Raw genomic sequence first — 18,318 nt, 5'->3', positions numbered from 1 at the left:
CCAAAGTATTTCAGGAATAAATTTATAAAATTAACATCAGCTGAAGAATTTTCACGTAAGATTTTAAATGTAGCCTTTATTTGTCTCGTACATAAATACATCTCATCGATACAATCGCAACAGCTATTACGAAATTAAACGTCTCTCTAATGAAATAAAATACTCTTCAAACATTAACGTTCAGTGAGGATCCATTTAAGGGTACGTAACACACGAATAGTAAGGAAGATCCGATTGTTTTTTTAAACAGGCATCTCACACGTTGAATTACATTCAAAAATTAATTGATAGGCAAAAAGCTTAGAAGCACCGAGTTGAATATTTCATTTTTAAAATAAAGGTTACACGCATGATTTGATATTAACGCGTTGGTTAATTTGTAATTTCATGCTTTGAATAACGGTAATGTTATTTAAAATATTTTTTTGTTGCTTGTGCTATTATTCGAGTTTATCTGATTTCCAATCTCGGCCACCGGTGACCCACCCGGCATTAAACGCGTTAAAGATTCAAATTAGATATACCGCTAACGTTATTGATTATTCAAATTAAGATAGATTAGCACCTTCTCCCCGGCATTTTTATCAATATTTTCACCAATTCTCAAAGGAATAGCGCCTCCAATTGCATAGTATTCATGGCACGATAAATACTAAAACATAAGTCTATGTACATTCTTTCTAAAAATAACTATACAAAGCTAATTAATACGAAATTTGAGCAACATTTTAATTAACTAAAAAATTGCAAAGCATGTGTTTGCAAACGGAATGTAAGCTAATGGATAAAATAATTGTAGGTCATTAATTAAAAAAATCAATTTCTAGTTAATAAAGATAGATTTAAGATTAATTGTAAATGGCACAATTTATCTGTTTTATTGCAATGCTAAACTATTTGATCTCAGACGATATCTGACCCATCCCTAGAATTAGTTAATCCTAGAATATTGAGAATTCATTAAAATTCTCTGCAATTTATTATTGTATAGACTATGCATATTATGGATTACCCTATCAGGGTTTTAGCACTGTTTAAATGCATCTTCTGGTGAGTTCATATAACATGGTAAATTAATTATAGAGCAATAAATATTTGAACATATATTAATATATATCCCCTCTAGCTACACTAAGCTAAAGTAAATCATGGATTCACATTTTGAAGTTAATAAAATTGGCAAATGAAATATAATAAGAAAAATTATTGATTCAGTTTTCTGTGGAGGAAGGACATAAAGGTTGCTTAATTTTTTAATAGAGTACTACAGGGCAAATAGGTATATATGAGTACAGCAAAAAGCTAGCTCCCAAAGTGTCCTTCCAGACACTGGAGGGTATTTATCAATTTGGGAGACTAGAATTTTCCAGTTAGTTAGCTACTGTAATTACAAACTCAAGGGCTGTTATGGATTTTATCCCTCCAAGGGTTACAGAGTGTAATATAGCTCTAGCAGAGGCATTCTCAACAGGGTGGTAATTTCCTGTTAATTTTCTTTGATTCATTAAACTAATTCCCTTGCTCATGAAATTGTTACTTAACATAAAGGAGATATACATTGATATATGTTATCATAATTGGATGACTAATAATTATTATTGCAAATTACATTTGCTGAGTAAAAGTAGAGAACTATCTTATCTTGTTTCAGAATACATATGATACATGAAGCACGATTTATGTACATCTAATAAAACAAAGAAAAGTAGCGCGTTTAGCGAGATAATTTAATGATAATTTAATCTATTATCGAACTGATTTTTACTAAAACTCTACGATAACACCAATATCTATACATTAAGATAAAGGAAACTAATATTTCATATCATCTCTCACGTACTTACCTATACAGGGCGGTTCACCTAACCTGACGATGTCACTTATTTTCGTTATTGAACTTCAAGCACCACGGTAAGGGTTCTTTTAAATCAAATCTTTAATTTCTCCACTCAAAATTACACGCTACTTCATTATTCTTTAATGTTTAAAACTAAAAATGTTAAAATACTGTCCCTTACCTACAAGCACGACGCGCTTTCCAAAGGAAAATGGCGTCGTAGGGGAAGGCCCAAATACACATTCAACTGTATACGCGGGAAAATTTGAATCGATATTTGTTTCATCGTTCATATTTTTAAGCCATGGCAACTACGAGTTTTTTTTTAATCAATAAAAAATTCTTTTATCATAAAGGATAAATACTTATACCCTCTATGATAAAGAAAGTGTTAATTAAACTACTAATAATTGAGGTGCTCAATTTATGTGAACCACCCTGTATATTTGTACGAAACTCACGAGTAATTCACACAGTGAAATAAAAGGAAATCACAGTGAAACAAAGCGGATAAAGGAGGCAATCGTGCAATAATATTCTTTACAACATGCTGTTCATTTAAAAGAAAAGTATAAAGAAGAAATGAACTCGAAAACGAACGCTAAGCTGTCGCCGATCATTTCCTTGAATAATACTTTTCCAAGGATCATAGCTAAGTATATCTGCAGCCTACGATAATAATTAGTATACTCGTATGTAATTATTAATATTGGAAATCGAGTATGAATTCTGCGTATATGTATTAATATTATTATCAATTAAGCGACGATTAATTAGTTCATCTAGGAGACTAGAAAACACACTGAAAAAGGACGATCGAACCGATAATGGTTCTAACTTTGGAACTTTTCTTTTGACAAGGAAAGAATTTGTCGGACGTGACGGAGACTTGTATGAAATTGGAAAAATAATCTCTATCGTCCACACATGCTACGTGTTATCATCAATACCTCATCGTCATTATTACTCTCGTCATCTATTACTTGTGCTAGCGTTCTGTTGTCCATCGTTTATACAGGGTGTCCCAAAAGAATCTAAAACTTTAACCCTTTCGTTACTAAAGGCGACTATAGTCATTTATCAAAATTTTGTTAGTTTTTAATTAGCATAAATTAGTATCTCCAAATTAAGTGAATTTTTTTAAAAATTCCTGGTTTCATCGCATTTTATTATTTAAAAGAAACCTAAAGGCCATTTTGGAAAACCCTATATTATGGAATGAACTGAGTCACGATATTTTTTCGCCATTTTGTTTATGTTTCTCTCTCTCTCTTCTATCGAAGAGTATTATATCTCGTATGCGGCTTATCAGTGTCCCTGTCTAAAAGTGTACGTCCGTGTTTTCAACATTATGCCGACTTAGTCACTGCGATTAGTGTGGTTTTTCGCTAGTCGACAGAGAAGGGCCGGCGGGTTGTGGTCGCTAGTTAGGATATGTCAGCTGGTAGTAGTCCCCACCCGCGGAGTCCTCATCGGGGCTTTGCAATTGCTTCACTCGCTTTATTAGCGCGCTAGAACACAAAATACTATCGCTGAATTGACGTCTTTCAATTTTGCCTTTGTTTCAATATTTTTAACATTTGAATTTCGCGCCACAACGCGTGCGCCTGCGCATTCCAATCTGTTCGTATCGTACATATGCCAATTTATAACCTTAAAATTGATAGCGAAATTGCGTTCTTTTTTATTTTCTTCATACGAATGAAAATTGAACCGTTTCGATGTACTATTATAGAATACTATGGACTGTTTAAATGAGATCTATGACTTATTATTTTTATAGGGAGATAAAATGATGCAGAATTTATAACGATTTAGTGTAACTAAATATGGCGGATCACACGTGACTACTTTTTAATAGACTCAAATTGAAATTGGATGTTTTTAAGGGAGCATATGTACTTCTTAAAATAACGTTCCAATTTCTTCTATAAAAAATTCACAAATATTGACCGCTTCTTGGACTTTAGACGTGTATATGCCCTCTTAAGAACAGAAACTGAAAGAAACACAAACAAGGAGAGAAGTTCAACGCAACTAACGCTCGTTTCTTTAGATTATATTAAAGGGAATTGCGTGACGAAACTCTGTCATTACTGTTAATAAAACAGCTCTTTCCCAGGGATTCTTTTGTTTAATCCAAGGATAGTTCTTCCTTTCGCAAACTTCTCTCGTTCATTGTTTCATCTGACGATTACTTTATAAATACATAATTCTATGCTTTGCCTTTTTCGCAACGTTATTTCAAGAAATCTTAAATCGCGCCTAAATGATATCTGAGTTAAAAAGCGAACGAAACATAAAAGCAACATAAATTGTTTTTAACAAAGCAAAGGAATCCTAGCAGTCGACTCACTTCAAATGAAAAACATAATTAATCCTTATGCCTTTTATTATAAGGTAAGAATTTATTAAACATAAGTGAAAAATTGTTGAAAAGACGAGGGACATTAAACGAACTAAATACGAGCAACACGAATCTTCAAATTTCAGACAAAATCAGTACAAACAGTATTAAAATACGATTGGATTTACTTCGAGCACTTTTGATTGACGTAACTAGGGCTTTTTCTAGGGTGGACTAAATTGCCTAAATGGAGTAAAAATATCAGGTATCCGGTGTTACTTAATTTTAACAATTTTATTCATAATTTTACGTTTTAAAAATTTTATATTTAATTTTATTTGCATAAGATCGTAATACCTAGTCACGTCAATACTTTTAGTACTATTTAACGCTTTCGTGGTTCCATAACGTAACGTTATGGAAAATAGTATCCGGGCAAAATTGAAAAAAATTCAATGTAATTTCTACGATTCTAATGCATTACGGTTTAGAGTAAACTACGAATGACGAATGAAAAGAAACTGGCGTACATCCTTCAAACATTCATCAGAAAAAAATTTGGGTAAATGTACATGCAGCATACACGATTAAAGCGCAATTAAATTATAACGTACGAGGGAGCCTACATGAAAATTATATTTTAAACAAATCCAATGCATACTACGGTAACATTTTGCCTTACATGTATACTGCGGTATACAGGGTGAGTCACCTGATGTTATCATCTCAACTCACCTAAATATTATTATCTGTAGAGAAAAATGAATTTTTCTAAAGGGAGACGCTTCAGAGCTTTAAAGCAGACATTTAATTTCTTAAATGAGAATATATGTAAATACAGTGACACTAACGCTGATAATATATTTTGCTAATTCATCTAATCAAACCTTATTTCAAGCAGGTCTCAATAAAAATATAAAAAAATCGGTATATCCATGTGGTGCTTCGTAAATTTTATTAAAGTCTTCGATATGACGCTCTCTTTGTTGACAGTACTTCACCGTTGAACGTATACCTATTCACTAAATTGATATCTTGATAAACCATAGATACGCGTTTCGTTTTATTTTAATTTACACTCTATTTTGTTCACTACTCTTGTAACACTTCACTCGTATATAAAAAATCACTTGATAATTGAGCAAACACGATAAGGCAACACGGTTAAAAAATTACCGAACGATCCAAACGTCACGAGCGCACACGCGTGACTAACGCGTAACGCGATGCAAGCTTGAGTTGCCGGCGCCGCCATGACACTTACCGGAAAGAGGGGGGAAAAGCCGCTCACGCGCCAAATTTGAACACCATAATTATAAATCGTGTATACACGAAAAAATATTAGAACTAATATTAGAAATGTTGAAGATTCTGAATTATATGAATAAAAATATTTTACACATCACAAAAATATGCCTACCATGTATAGCAAACCTTGACACGTTTGATAAATGTTTGTTAAAACGATACAATCTAAATTGATTACATAAATGATTCTAACAAAAATTAATCAATGCTTGATATATAGTTATCATAAATTTTTATCATAAGTAAAGTGTTTACATCAAACCTAAACACTTTCACGTAAGCAATTTCAATTAGAGATATTAATTTTGCAGGTTTTAAAAATGTATTACTACAGTCAAATAAATAAACTTGTAAAAATTAATATAAGAATATACTACACAGTAGTATTGTATTTATAAACTATAAAATTTATCATGCTTATGGGATGCATGAGAAATGAAACATTCAGTATCAGGAATAATATTCAAATATGTTTAGTTATATTAAACTATATTAAGAATTATATCATAAATGTATAGGAATTATCAGAATTAAATGTAATAATAATAGCAGTAATAATCAAATAGAAGAATATGAAATAAAATACACTGAAACATTTATGTACATTATTACATAACTTACCTTAAATATCCTAAAAATTAAAATAAACTCCTTTCCCGATAATAATGATAATACATCTAAGTTTTCATATTATGGAACTAAATTTGTTACCACTTCAATATTCTTCCATATAAGAAATAATATACATAGTGCTTCTAAAATAAAGTTTATCTGTTCAATTACTTTAAATTCATCTTGCAGGAATTTTATGATAAAACGCGGCATTTCGAACGCCATTTATAGTGTACAATAAGTACAAATTAACATATATAATAACACAAAGCAAAGCAACATATATACAATAAATGTATGGAAAAAACAAACAAAAAAAGCTTTCTTTAAGCTACAAAAAAGTTTTGCATTTCTTCAACTAGAAAGGGATACTGATTTCTTGTTATGAAAAAAAAGAAGAAAAAAAAAAATTAATACTTAACATTACCTAAGAACAATCTGAATATATTTTACTTCCAATTTTGTTTCGTCTACCATGCATTACTGTAAGTCATGATCACTATGAAGCAATTAAAAATCTCAAAAATAGTAGAAAACGTTTCAATACACACCCTATTTCGTTGGCCGGTTGATTATTGTTATTGGTTGATCCACCGTTTACATTGTTATTTACTGTATTTGAATTATTAGTCTGCTGTAGCATTTGACAAGTGCCCAGTAAAGAGGTCCACTGCCTCATCACTTCTTCACCTTGAGCTTCTAATTCTGAGAGAATGGTAGCATCGTCCATATCCTGCAATGCAGTGTTCGATTCTACCCTGAAATCCAAAAAAGAGGAAACAATCAAAATACGTTACATATTAGACTTTAAATAACTTATTAAACTAAAAATACAATACTAACCGTTGTTGTTGCTCTTCATAGGAACTCGCATCACTTTGCTCGTAATCCAATATTAAATCATCAGAAGCAATAGATTCACAAGGAGACAACGTGTCAACGCTTCCAGCTCGGCTTATTCGTTTGCCATGGTGAGGACTGTTTGTTGCATTTTTTCCATGTCCTGTACCTAAAGAAGGTAGTAACTCGTTAACGTAATCTAAGAAATTTAAACAGATAAAAGAAACACATAATTGGTCTCGCTCCATCTTGCAAGCACTAACAATTCCATCAAATTAATTCAATCATATTTACCTGTTTTAGGACTGGACTCAACGAGGGTGTGACTATTTTCAGTGACAGCTTGACTAGCTATAGCAGACTGTGTTTCACCCCCGGCTCTGGAATTATCATCAAAGACGAGCCCAGGTTGATCAGCGATCTCGTCGTCAAAATATTCTCTACCCTCGGACAGGCTCAACGAATTGGAAACGTTCGTCGGTGTTCCAGGACTGTCGTCGTCAATCGTATTTCCAGACTGCTCCATGGCATATTCTTTCTTAGGAGCCTTAGCATCCGACTGTGTAATGCTGGCTGTTAGGCTGTCGAAGAGGCTATCCACAGGCGAGGTTTCATCGTCTATCAGTGTAGTTGACGTAGCCGCAGCAGCGGCAAACGCAGGATCTTCGATGGTTAGAAGTACAGAACGTAAAGCTGTCTTTGGGACCGTACCATTCTTTGCTGTATTCGTGCTAGTTTGCAAATGTTGAGCGGAAGTAGATCGTTGACACTCGTCACTAGAGCTCAACGAGTACTCATCAGCCATGGCTTCTCCATGGCCGTACTCAGGATCATCAGAACTAGGCGGACTGAAGTCTGACTTGATAGAAGGAATCTTCTCGGAATGTGATCTGTCTTTGTAAACCTTTTCCTCGCCCAAACCTTCGTCGTATCCCTCGGACGACGTAGTAGACATAGACGTCGTCGACTCGGTGTACCTATTGTCTTTATTAACAATTCTCTGATACTGGGTGGTTCTCTCTCTAACAAGTCCCGTGCTGGCTGCAGCGAATGTCTTCGGCAATGGAATAACAGATATCTCAGTAACCGTACTGTCATCGTCCCTAACGTCCCTGACATCGAAGCTCTTCCCATTTACGACCATCCTTAGATTCCTGGGTCTGCCTGCGCCTCGTCTCCTCGACAGAGAACCGTTGGTATAATCAACGCTCCTTAGATCGTTCTCTGCAGGACAACCTTGCTGACTTCCAACGCCAGAATCCTCTGTGCCTGAACCTTCCTTGGAGCTGGTGGAACTTTTGGACGTTGCAGAGACCTTTCTGCTCTGATTAGCCGCAGTCTTGGCGATTTTTGAATTAGCATCGGTCATTCTCACTGCGAATTGAGGTAGAGGAAGGTGGCTGGTGTGAAGAGTATACCTGCCGATTGGCTCTGGGATACTTGACGTTCTGCGATTACCATCGGAATGATTGATGTTAGTGTTATTGTACGAATTCGGATTGTGTACAGGCGACGGTTTGCCTTTCGGTGCCGGTACACTGGACACTTGAACCCTGTGCGGTTGTTTCACGAAACCTTCTTGCTGCTGTTGTTGCTGCAGCTTCTCGTGGTTGTAATGGCTCACGCTGTGGCTGCTACGGATGTCGCCGACTTTGTTGGTGAATTTAGTTTGGGACTGACGGTAGCCGAAGCGGTTCGTTCTGACGGCTATTCCGCTAGCTTCTTTCTTAGGGGGCGCGAGACGAGGTGTGGATCGGCCAGACGACGAATTGTGAATGATGTTGGTATCCTCGTCGCGTCTGCGGCTCTGTTCAGGGCCGGCCGATTTCGATCGAGGATGCAGCATGCTCAGCTCGATCGGCAGGCTCGTTTTCGGTACCGGTATCCCGGAGGTTGGTCTTCGTCGAAAACCGAAACGTGTATGGGAGCCGCCACGCTTCGATGCACCCTTATGTTCACCCTGAAACAATTTAAAAAAGAAAAAATCGTGTTAAGAATGTTAGGAATGTTTTGGCAACCACCCGGGTTCGCACCAGTTTTGGTGTATCAACTAACGATCGATGGAACGATGCAACTGTTACGCAATAGTTTTCATCATCGGTTATTACTGCGGTAAAGGTAGCTGCAACGGTGATCCCCTCGCCGTTCTGAATTTTTAATACTTAAATTCTAATACTCTATTCTGACGGTATATACTTCCTGCGCTCGCCACCAGAGGGATCCGCGGTACTAACTTTCTCGCAAGTGCCCATACACAATATTATCACAAACAGTAAACAGACAATATTTTTCTTGTATTATACAAAATATTTGTTTCTTCTCGAAGCAAAATGATAAGAGCTGAAACACATTTCTTATAGAGGTGTTTTATAAGTTCTCTTCTGTCTGAACCATTGCAATCAAGAGGTCATAGATATTGTTATCAGAAGTCTAATATGCTTTATAATGAATCGTGAAAGCTGCACAGTAATGGGCAGTATCGTTACATCATATTCATAAATATTTTTTAATTTGAATGATGCAATTGTACCAATTATCGTCAATTTACATATATTTTTATAAATTGCGCATTAACTAATATACATAAACAATATCAATCGTATACTCGATTCGATCCAAGATATCAATACACCATATATATCTCGATTTATCGTCGATCAAGTGGAACAGATAACATCAAAGCGAGGATAGAAGTTGAAAAACGAAGTAACCCGATTCGAACTCCAGAAATAGAGTAACCGCGTCCCCAAATCAACGACATTCCCTAAGACTTTCGTACACTTATCCAAATGCCAGTTACCAATACTTAACACGCGACTCGGCTTCAATTTTACGAAATATCTCTCGTATCAATAATTAAAATAAACTTAATCAGACTGAAGTACCCTTCAACACGTGGATATAATGATTCACTCGGTATATCGGCTTTTTATCGCGATTCCGCTTAAACCCTTGATTACTAATTTAACATCGATACCCTTGAAATAGTTAATCGACAGCAGATGTCGTTTATCGCACACTGTCGTCACCGTTAATGTTCGTCGTATTATTTATCTGTTGCGGCAAGGAAAAGTCTGCATACCGGGCCGGAAATCATTTGGGTAATAACGATTTGGGTGACGTCCCATGGAGCATCGTAGAAGGGGTAAACTGAAACAGCAGTTATCAGGAAAAGGAAGGATTTCATCCCTTACCGCAGCACCGATTCCTTTCTCGTTCTCCAGGGTGTCATCCTCGCACCTGGTGCCAGTCGACCGATAATCCATGTCTTCTGGCCAGTGTCAGCCGGCTGTTGAAGAAGACCCGTGTTAGGATCGATCCCGGCTCGTCCAGGTTACGTTTCTCTTCTAAATCCGCAACGACGTCATCTGCACCGTTGTGCGGGAATATTTTTAACCGAGGGAGGGCACCAACGCGAGCTGCCCTTTTTTCGGCACTAACAAACTCTTCCTGCTGATCTGTCAAGCGTTTCTTGTCTTTTCTTTTCCCTTTTTTTTTCTTCAAGATCCTGCACACGCGTTGTCGTTAAAAGACACACGCGCACCTTCTCGCCTCTTCGTTTTCACCCTCTCATTCTGTTCCTCGACACGCTTCCTCCACCTGGGCTGTTCGTCTCTGTTCAACTAGCCTCCTCTTACCACCAGCGGCCGAGTACATGGCCAGCGAAACGTGGAATAATCGATCGTACCGAGTGCGCCGGCGTCGCGACGCCACCGCACACCGTCGCTCTACAACGACAACCCGACTGCCGTCTCGAGTGCGCCCGCGCTCGCTTTTCGACGCGTCCCTCAATGTATATTCCGTGTCTCTTCTTTGGTAGATACAGAGAGATGCACAAAAAGCGGACCGAGAGAGATTCCCCTTGTATGGGGGCAATGAGCTGGGTGTTTTGGTTGGTGGAGGGATGATGAACGTTAAATAAGAAATCTTAGGAAATCTTAGGAATGCTCCATGTAACATTAATTGTTAATAGTGCAAATGATATAATTTGCAGCTATTTATATGGCGATTCAGAGTGAGATGAAACTGCGAATGCTGCAGACTTATCACCACCCCCGTTGCAAGAAGGGAATGTAAAGAGCATGTACCAAGAACTTCACACAATATCCCTTTCAGACAGTACGATAAGCTCTCCCTTGTTCTTCAGTCATACAACTAGAAGACTGAGCCTTCTTGGGAAACTGGTACTACTATTCTACTTGAACACTCTTAGCCTGTACACCCTTTTCTCATTAGTATTACACTTCACGTACCAACTTCGAGGTGTATGTGACCAAAAGTGTCTGCAAGAAGTGCTTTTTTCTTTTTCAGTAAATATACTACATATTAATCTAACCCGATAGAGATGTGTTATAATAACTTATCGATAAATCCATTGGCGTAACTAGGATTATTTTCTAAGATAAATTAGGTCTTTAATTACGCCACTGGATAAATCATTAAATCACCTTAATTGCATTACTCGAAACATTGGCATGAAATTTCCACACTTTTTTTTATACCAGACAATGATCGATGAGCATTGCACTGAACTTTCCTTGTTGAACTTGGGTCTACAGATAACGTCGTGACGTCACTATGATTTTTTTCCAAGTTAATATGTATAAAAGCGATGAGTCATCACACTCTGATACAAGCTACTCCCTGAGTCTATTCTTTAAGGTCTTTATAACTACTTTGCCACGTCAGCATTTTTAAATGTAAGTCAATTACTCTACTACCTTTGTTCCCCTGATACTTTCTTTATAAAATATACGTCAGAAGAACCCTATATCCCTATCTTTTATAATTTCTACTTTTTAGATTTATTTTTTTACTTCGCCGGGATTTGAACTCGAGCTCTCTTGATTTTCAGGCAATTACCTTACCAGTTACGCCAATGCAACATATTCATTTTGCTATTTTAACTCTTTACTTTTTTCTTTCTCTATGAATTACAGGTATTCTGCTCCAGTAACTAACATATCGCTTTTGCTCATTTACAAGTAGCTTAACCCAGAAATTAATCCGTCTGACGTTTCGAGAGTCTTCTGATTTAATTAAAACTTCAATCCAGTGAGAGTGTTAAAATGTTTGCCACCTTTTTTTTTCCACTGGAACCATTCAAAATATTTCAAGTATGCGTACTGTAAAAGTAAATGATACTTCATACTTTGTATATGTAATTTACTTTCAGTTTTGTGGATTTTAAGAAGCTTCTGCTGGTTTCAGAAATTTTCCTGAAAAAAACCCTGGTGAGGTTAATTTTTCTAATGACGCTGAGGATTGGACGTTCGTTTGGGAGAGGGGGTGTAAATTTGTACGAATTCTGATTGGTCGATTTTCACTCGCTGTGATTGGGTATGGGACTGACACTCAGGAGGACACTCCACGTGGAGTACCGTTAGGCATCAGGTAGCTTTCTTGAAGCTGTTGGTGGTAATAAATGAATTTGGAATTTCCCATAAATGTACAGCGTAATAAACCTTTGTGCCTTTCTACTTCCGTTTACACCACGGCCCTGTTACCTGATTTTTCGTCTTGTCGCTTAGCGGCATTTATTATTTTCTGCGTACCTGGCTTTTGTACTCTACCATACGGATAGACCCTAGATATTTAACCGAGTTTGTTTCTTGGCCATTGTTAACGCAGTGACAGTGAGAGCTCCGAAACCTCTGACTACAGCTGAACGATTGTATTATATTTAAAGGTGTTGCGTGGGTCATCAGGTACCCATGCGCTAGTCATCATGGTACCGTATAAATCCACTCGTATAAGAAAGTTTCTTTACAAGGAAAAAGTGAATGGAAGTAAATTGCGGCGTTCAAAATACATATGAATCGCAAAGAAATGGGATAAAAAACCAGAGAAACTTCTCTTTCTCTACATCTCGAGCGTAGGTGTCGATTCTCCCGGTTTCACGTTTTTCCACGTTGTTTCCGGTTAGCGGGCACTCGCCATGAAGGCAACCGGCATAACGGAGAACAATAGAAAGCGGATATAATGAAAGGAAAGAGCAGGAGAGAATTAGCATTGGTAAATGAAATTTGCCGATTAATTACTTTCACATATGATGACCTCGTAGGGAGAATAAGCAGGTTTAAAACGTAATATTGCCTCTACCTATCTGCATAGTAAATTACATCAAATCAAAACGTGCGATAATATGATGTAAAGCAAACAGTTGCACCGGTATTACATAGAATCTGATACCGCGTTTAGATTACTATACCGCAATACCACACACGTATCTTATAACTATGTATACCGGAAAAGCTAGCTGATTCCGTGAGATACGAGTTGAAGGTCATCCTCGCAAAGTTCAATGCCCTCTCGATATTTTAATCATAGATTCATATTATATATTTCATTATTAAATACAACTGATAATATATTTCAATCGTGATCATAAATATGCAGTTAATTAGGTACGGTAATTATCGTCCTACATTGATACGAGCTTTGCATTCATAAATTGTTGCTTGTACGTGGTAACATTGGTATTCCGTAAATGAATCTGATATACATGCTCCGTTTTCACGATAGTACATACACGAATCTAGTCGAACAACGTGTGATGAGAATGTACAATATCAATCATAGTGTCCGTTCGTCTAGTGAAAAAGCACTGACTTTGGAGTCCAAGTTTAATAGCAGCAAATATCATAAATCTAATTATTTAATAAAAGCGTTAAAATAATTAACACAATCATCTGATAAAAGCTTTAGAATATTCAATAATTTATTTGAAATTACAAAATACACTAGACGAACGGACACTATGATTGATATTGTACACTCAGTCCCATTGAAGTTGGCGCGCTAACGCCGCCGCGGCGTGAATCGTTAGCGCGCCAACTTCACTGCGACAACTTCGATGGGACTGAGTATACATGATAGCAGGTTAAAAAAATGAATGACGAAAGGCCTTCCTTTCCGCGCCAACTCCACCGTTATTTTACGCTTACCGATCACACGTTGCATCCATTAGCGTTTCCATACAGTTTTCAATAACTAATATCTATTGTTTTTCGCGGCCTTATTTCCGCTTGGATTAATCGCAGAGGACTGCATCAGCCATTAGAATTTATTTTTCTTTTTAATTTTACATAGTTATTTGCTTTCTCTAAGATTATTTAAATAATACGAATATATCCATGAAATGTGTAATTTTGTTTTACGGTGAAAGTTTATTTTGTAATAAACGATGTATGGTGGAGTATTCAATTTTCCATTGTGAAATTGTACAATAATATTAACGTAGGTATGGTCGGCCGGACATGTACAATTACGTTGCTCGACTGCCTGTGGAGATAGCGGACACGTAAGATTACGGATTTTGCATACTTTAGCAGATGTCTACGTGCCACCATTGAAAAATAAAATCTTTACCTTTCCTTTACAATTATTTTCATAGGTAGCGAATTTGCAATATAATTTTTTCATATCTCATTTCCCACCCTTCCCCGTGGACGTCCCTTGGAAAACTGACGATTGTAGGGAAGGAACCCCATATACAGGGTGTTTCGGAATTATCGTTGGTCCCTTGAAGGGATGGTAGTTGGGGTGATTCTGAACAACATTTTCCTTTGGCAAAATGTTGTTTGAAGCTTCGTTTTTGAATTATTAACGAAAAACACTGACCAATCCGAGCGCGTACAGCGCGCGGGCTCAGGGACGGCAGAGTCGGCTACCGGGCCCGACGTAGGCCCCAGAATCACCCCAGGTACCACCCCTTCAAAGGACCAACGATAGCTTTGGAACACCCTATGGTGGACCACCAATCGCATACAAATATTTACGCGGGAAAACTTAAATTAATATTTACTTGATTCAGTTTTCTCTTTTTTTTATAAAACCGTATCTAAATGGCTGAAACAAGTTCCTAGTGATTTCGATGCAGGAAGTAATGGGAAAATGAGACACGTACGTATATTGAAATACTACAGACGTTCAAGTGAAAGGAAGGAGAAGAACAAGAAAGCCTATGATGTATATTTTACCCACTCAATGGCGTAAGTAGATATAACGAAATTTTTCCATAATTTCATTTGTTTAATTCATGATTTTATATTATGGATAATTTAATTTCAACGAGTTAAAAATATTTAAATATTTAAAAATATTTTAAATTCCAAGTGCATTTTTATGTTTTATACACCACTATTTCGCTATGATTACTACTACCTCATTCATAAATAAAATTATAAATAAATTGTAAATAAATAATTCAGAAATATAATGATTACTGTAGCATTATTTTGAAAAATAAAATAATTTTCATTCACGGTAAAAGTATAAGTGACTACGCTGTTGCCTGCTACGTGGAATGTATTGAAAAGTAGGTGGGCATGCAGATGTATAGTTATTTGCTATTCTTCAATGTGTGTTCGATTGGAACGCTTTTAAAATTCTTCAGATATTATGAATATTACACTACTAAAATGATGTTAAAGTACGAGAGGAATTCTGACTATAATATTCTAAGGAACATCTAACATGTGGTTTTAAAGGCATTGAATATCTCACCAACCGATAAAGTTATATGAGCTGGTGATACTCTGGTTACTATGATCGTCGTATTAAAGAATTTAATTGTAAAAGCGTGTAATTTGATATGATTACATATTACCTACTAATCGTTACCATTTTGTAAAAGAATCTTATCAAATCATTTTACATAAATGATTAACCCTAACAATTTTTAATAATATATAGAGTATGTATTTGTTATTTATAACAATTTACATGAAATTTTACTTCATGAAGGTTAATGAGATAATTAGTGATTTTTAAATGAATTACCTTGGTGGGTTTATCCATGATGCGATACGTGAGCGAGTCGCGATGACCGGTTGCGATGACGGCGCCCGCTTTACGAGACACGCATTGCCCCATATAGATGACCCAACCTCGTTCCCGCACAACCTAATCATCACCAAATAACAATTAGAGCAATAATTACACCCTGTACTATAATTATTACCAACTCTATATAATAAAAAATCATCTGGAACCACATTAGTCAAATAGTAATCAAATGCAAAAAAAAAAGAATTAAGTTCATGTACAGCTGAAATAAAATTATGATAAATATGCTTCGATTTTACCATGAAATGTACAATTGCGGAACGTTTTAAATCTATTCGCTATTTCAGTTACAGTGAAAGTAATGTAAAGATTATTATTCGTGAGTCTGCGGTCGAGTGTAAATTCGCACTGTCAGAAATTACATTTCAAAATAAATTGCGTTTACTGCATGAAAGAAATGAACCGAAGAAAATTGAAACATTATCGGCAATTTTAAATTCATTTATTACATATTACACTACATGAAGCGCAAAGTTGATTAGGTAATTAGTACGAATAGCTTTAAACAGTGTAGCGATAAGCAGTGAATAATAGTAGATTGATTTCATGAATGGAAAATTAAAATTCTAATGTTTAGAGATAACGATATTAAGTTTTCCCGCGAATGGCGGGAACCTCCTTCTCCTACACCGCCATTTTCCCTAGGGAAGTTTACTATGCTCGCTCCTGCACATTCTCAAGCCTCGCATTTTTCTTTAATTGCAGCATATTACTCTGAAAATATGCATCCAATGCGTGTATTTCATTTGCTAAGAATTTTAGAATGCTAACATAAGAATATTTTTGTGAACGACTGTATGTATCTTCCTTGATCCAAGGATGAATGAGAAACCGTCTTATTATATTAGCGTAACGTTATCTGTAAACAAGCGGAAAGTTACAGGTAAGAGGTAGAACCTTAGCAAGGAATTTAACCTTAAATGCATCAAATCAATGGTGAAAGGTGGCGGTATATCGCGATTCTGAGATGTAGGGCGATAAATGGCACTGGCCCAATTCGCCACATTCGGACACACAATGAATGCATGAGACTCGGTATGTTTGGGAAGTATTACTGATTTCGCGCACGTGAGAACGTCTCCTACTTCTCGGTCATTTCGAGATTAACATATTCACCACCTGCATCACATATGTATGCACGCTACTTTTCAAAAGTATGGGAAGATATTTCAAACGAAGGACCCTACCCAGTTTTGTCCTGCAATCGATAATGACCAATACATCGAGGACCTGATAGTTCCCTAGAAAAAATGCACTAATTGTTACTAGCCAAACAGATGCATTGCAAACAGTAATATAAGATCCTAACCTTACGTAACTAAAATTGCTATGTATTTATACCTATAATTATACAGAAAATAAAATATTCGATTTATTTTGAAAGTTAACCTTTCCAAGGCGGTGGCCGTGTCAATCGTAACCTCGACCTATGACAAGCATAGAAGGGTGCATCATTATTAAAATTAGCCACACAAATTTTCCAAACGAAGGATTTTCATATATGTATTGCAAAAATAATAAACTTAAAATCTAAGCCGTTTATTGAGTCACTTCCGTTAGCCGAGGGTTAATTTTAATAAATTGATGCACGCTTCAAGAATTCATTGACGTAATACAACCTTAATAACATTCATTAAATTATTCATTTAATCAAAGATTTAAGAAGAGAAAATAATAAAAAGAGAAAAAAGAACAAATGAAAATGAAAATTCTGTTAGTTAGAATGAGAAGGATCCCCATGTACGTTGCGCATGCACCTTAACCTTTCGTAAACACCTCATTGCCAAAAGTACTCGTAAATTGCTATTGCGGTACACTGGTGTTTACTCACAGAAATAAAATTCCGTATGGCCCTATTCCTCGTTTGTTGTCTAGCTGTCTCAAAACCACTGGAAAAAAATAAATTGTCCATTTTTCATACCAAAAGCTCATCAACGATACCAAACCTCTCCCAAGATTACATCGAGACTCTTCTTTTTTTTTCACTCTAACAATTTACACATTGAATACCATGTGTGAACGATAAGATTGCATTCACAGCTCACATCGTTATGTAAAATCGTCATGGCTGTTTATGAAGTCAGAGCAGGTTATTAATTAAACGAATTACGTGCAAATGGTAATCTAAACACAGAAAGGACAGGACAATACGCATGTATATATTCGTGCATAACGGTTCTAATAATTTCACTGTTACACAATAAAATATTTTTATTGTATGTAATAAACCATTAATCAAACACCGAATGAAAAACTGACTATGTAATCATCTGAATGAATGAGAGGAACTAGAAAAGCTGCTGGAATGATCTGATAATATCTCTTGCACTTATGCGTAAGAATGATAATGCACGTTTGAAATATTCAATGAAAAATAACTTAATCATAAAAATGTAACTGAAAAATGATTAAAAGCTGTTTTTCATATAAAGAAAATTTCGTTGATCCTGTAAGTGTATAAACATAAAGCCGACTATCAAATTGGAAGGATTTCAAATCTTATTGTTAAGAATGATAGGGACTC

General features: G+C 36.1%; 1 protein-coding gene across 12 annotated transcripts in view; it reads right to left on the bottom strand.

Moving 5' to 3' along the window:
• Positions 1 to 18,318, bottom strand: part of LOC114874118 (putative mediator of RNA polymerase II transcription subunit 26) — a 28,625-nt gene that overhangs the window by 10,123 nt on the left and 184 nt on the right. For 8 of the 12 annotated variants that reach the window (XR_003789048.2, XR_003789049.2, XM_029183075.2 and 5 more), the window contains exons 2-5: positions 15,729 to 15,851; positions 7,239 to 8,904; positions 6,948 to 7,143; positions 6,656 to 6,862 (exon numbers count right to left, since the gene is read on the bottom strand). Coding sequence is in view for 10 of the 12 variants with exons in the window: in XM_029183075.2 (XP_029038908.2) it covers positions 6,656 to 6,862; positions 6,948 to 7,143; positions 7,239 to 8,904; positions 15,729 to 15,821 (2,162 nt within the window). In the remaining 2 variants the exon portion in view is untranslated. Of the gene's footprint in view, positions 1 to 6,655; positions 6,863 to 6,947; positions 7,144 to 7,238; positions 8,905 to 10,138; positions 10,804 to 15,728; positions 15,852 to 17,625; positions 17,684 to 18,318 lie in introns of those variants that run through there. The other 4 variants (XM_029183076.2, XM_029183080.2, XM_029183077.2 and 1 more) reach the window with 4 other exon arrangements.

Source organism: Osmia bicornis, chromosome 2 (assembly GCF_907164935.1).
Source record: "Osmia bicornis bicornis chromosome 2, iOsmBic2.1, whole genome shotgun sequence".
NCBI lineage: Eukaryota > Metazoa > Arthropoda > Insecta > Hymenoptera > Megachilidae > Osmia > Osmia bicornis.
The sequence above is the reverse complement of the archived record's forward strand: the minus strand, read 5'-3'. Positions and strand labels throughout refer to the sequence as shown.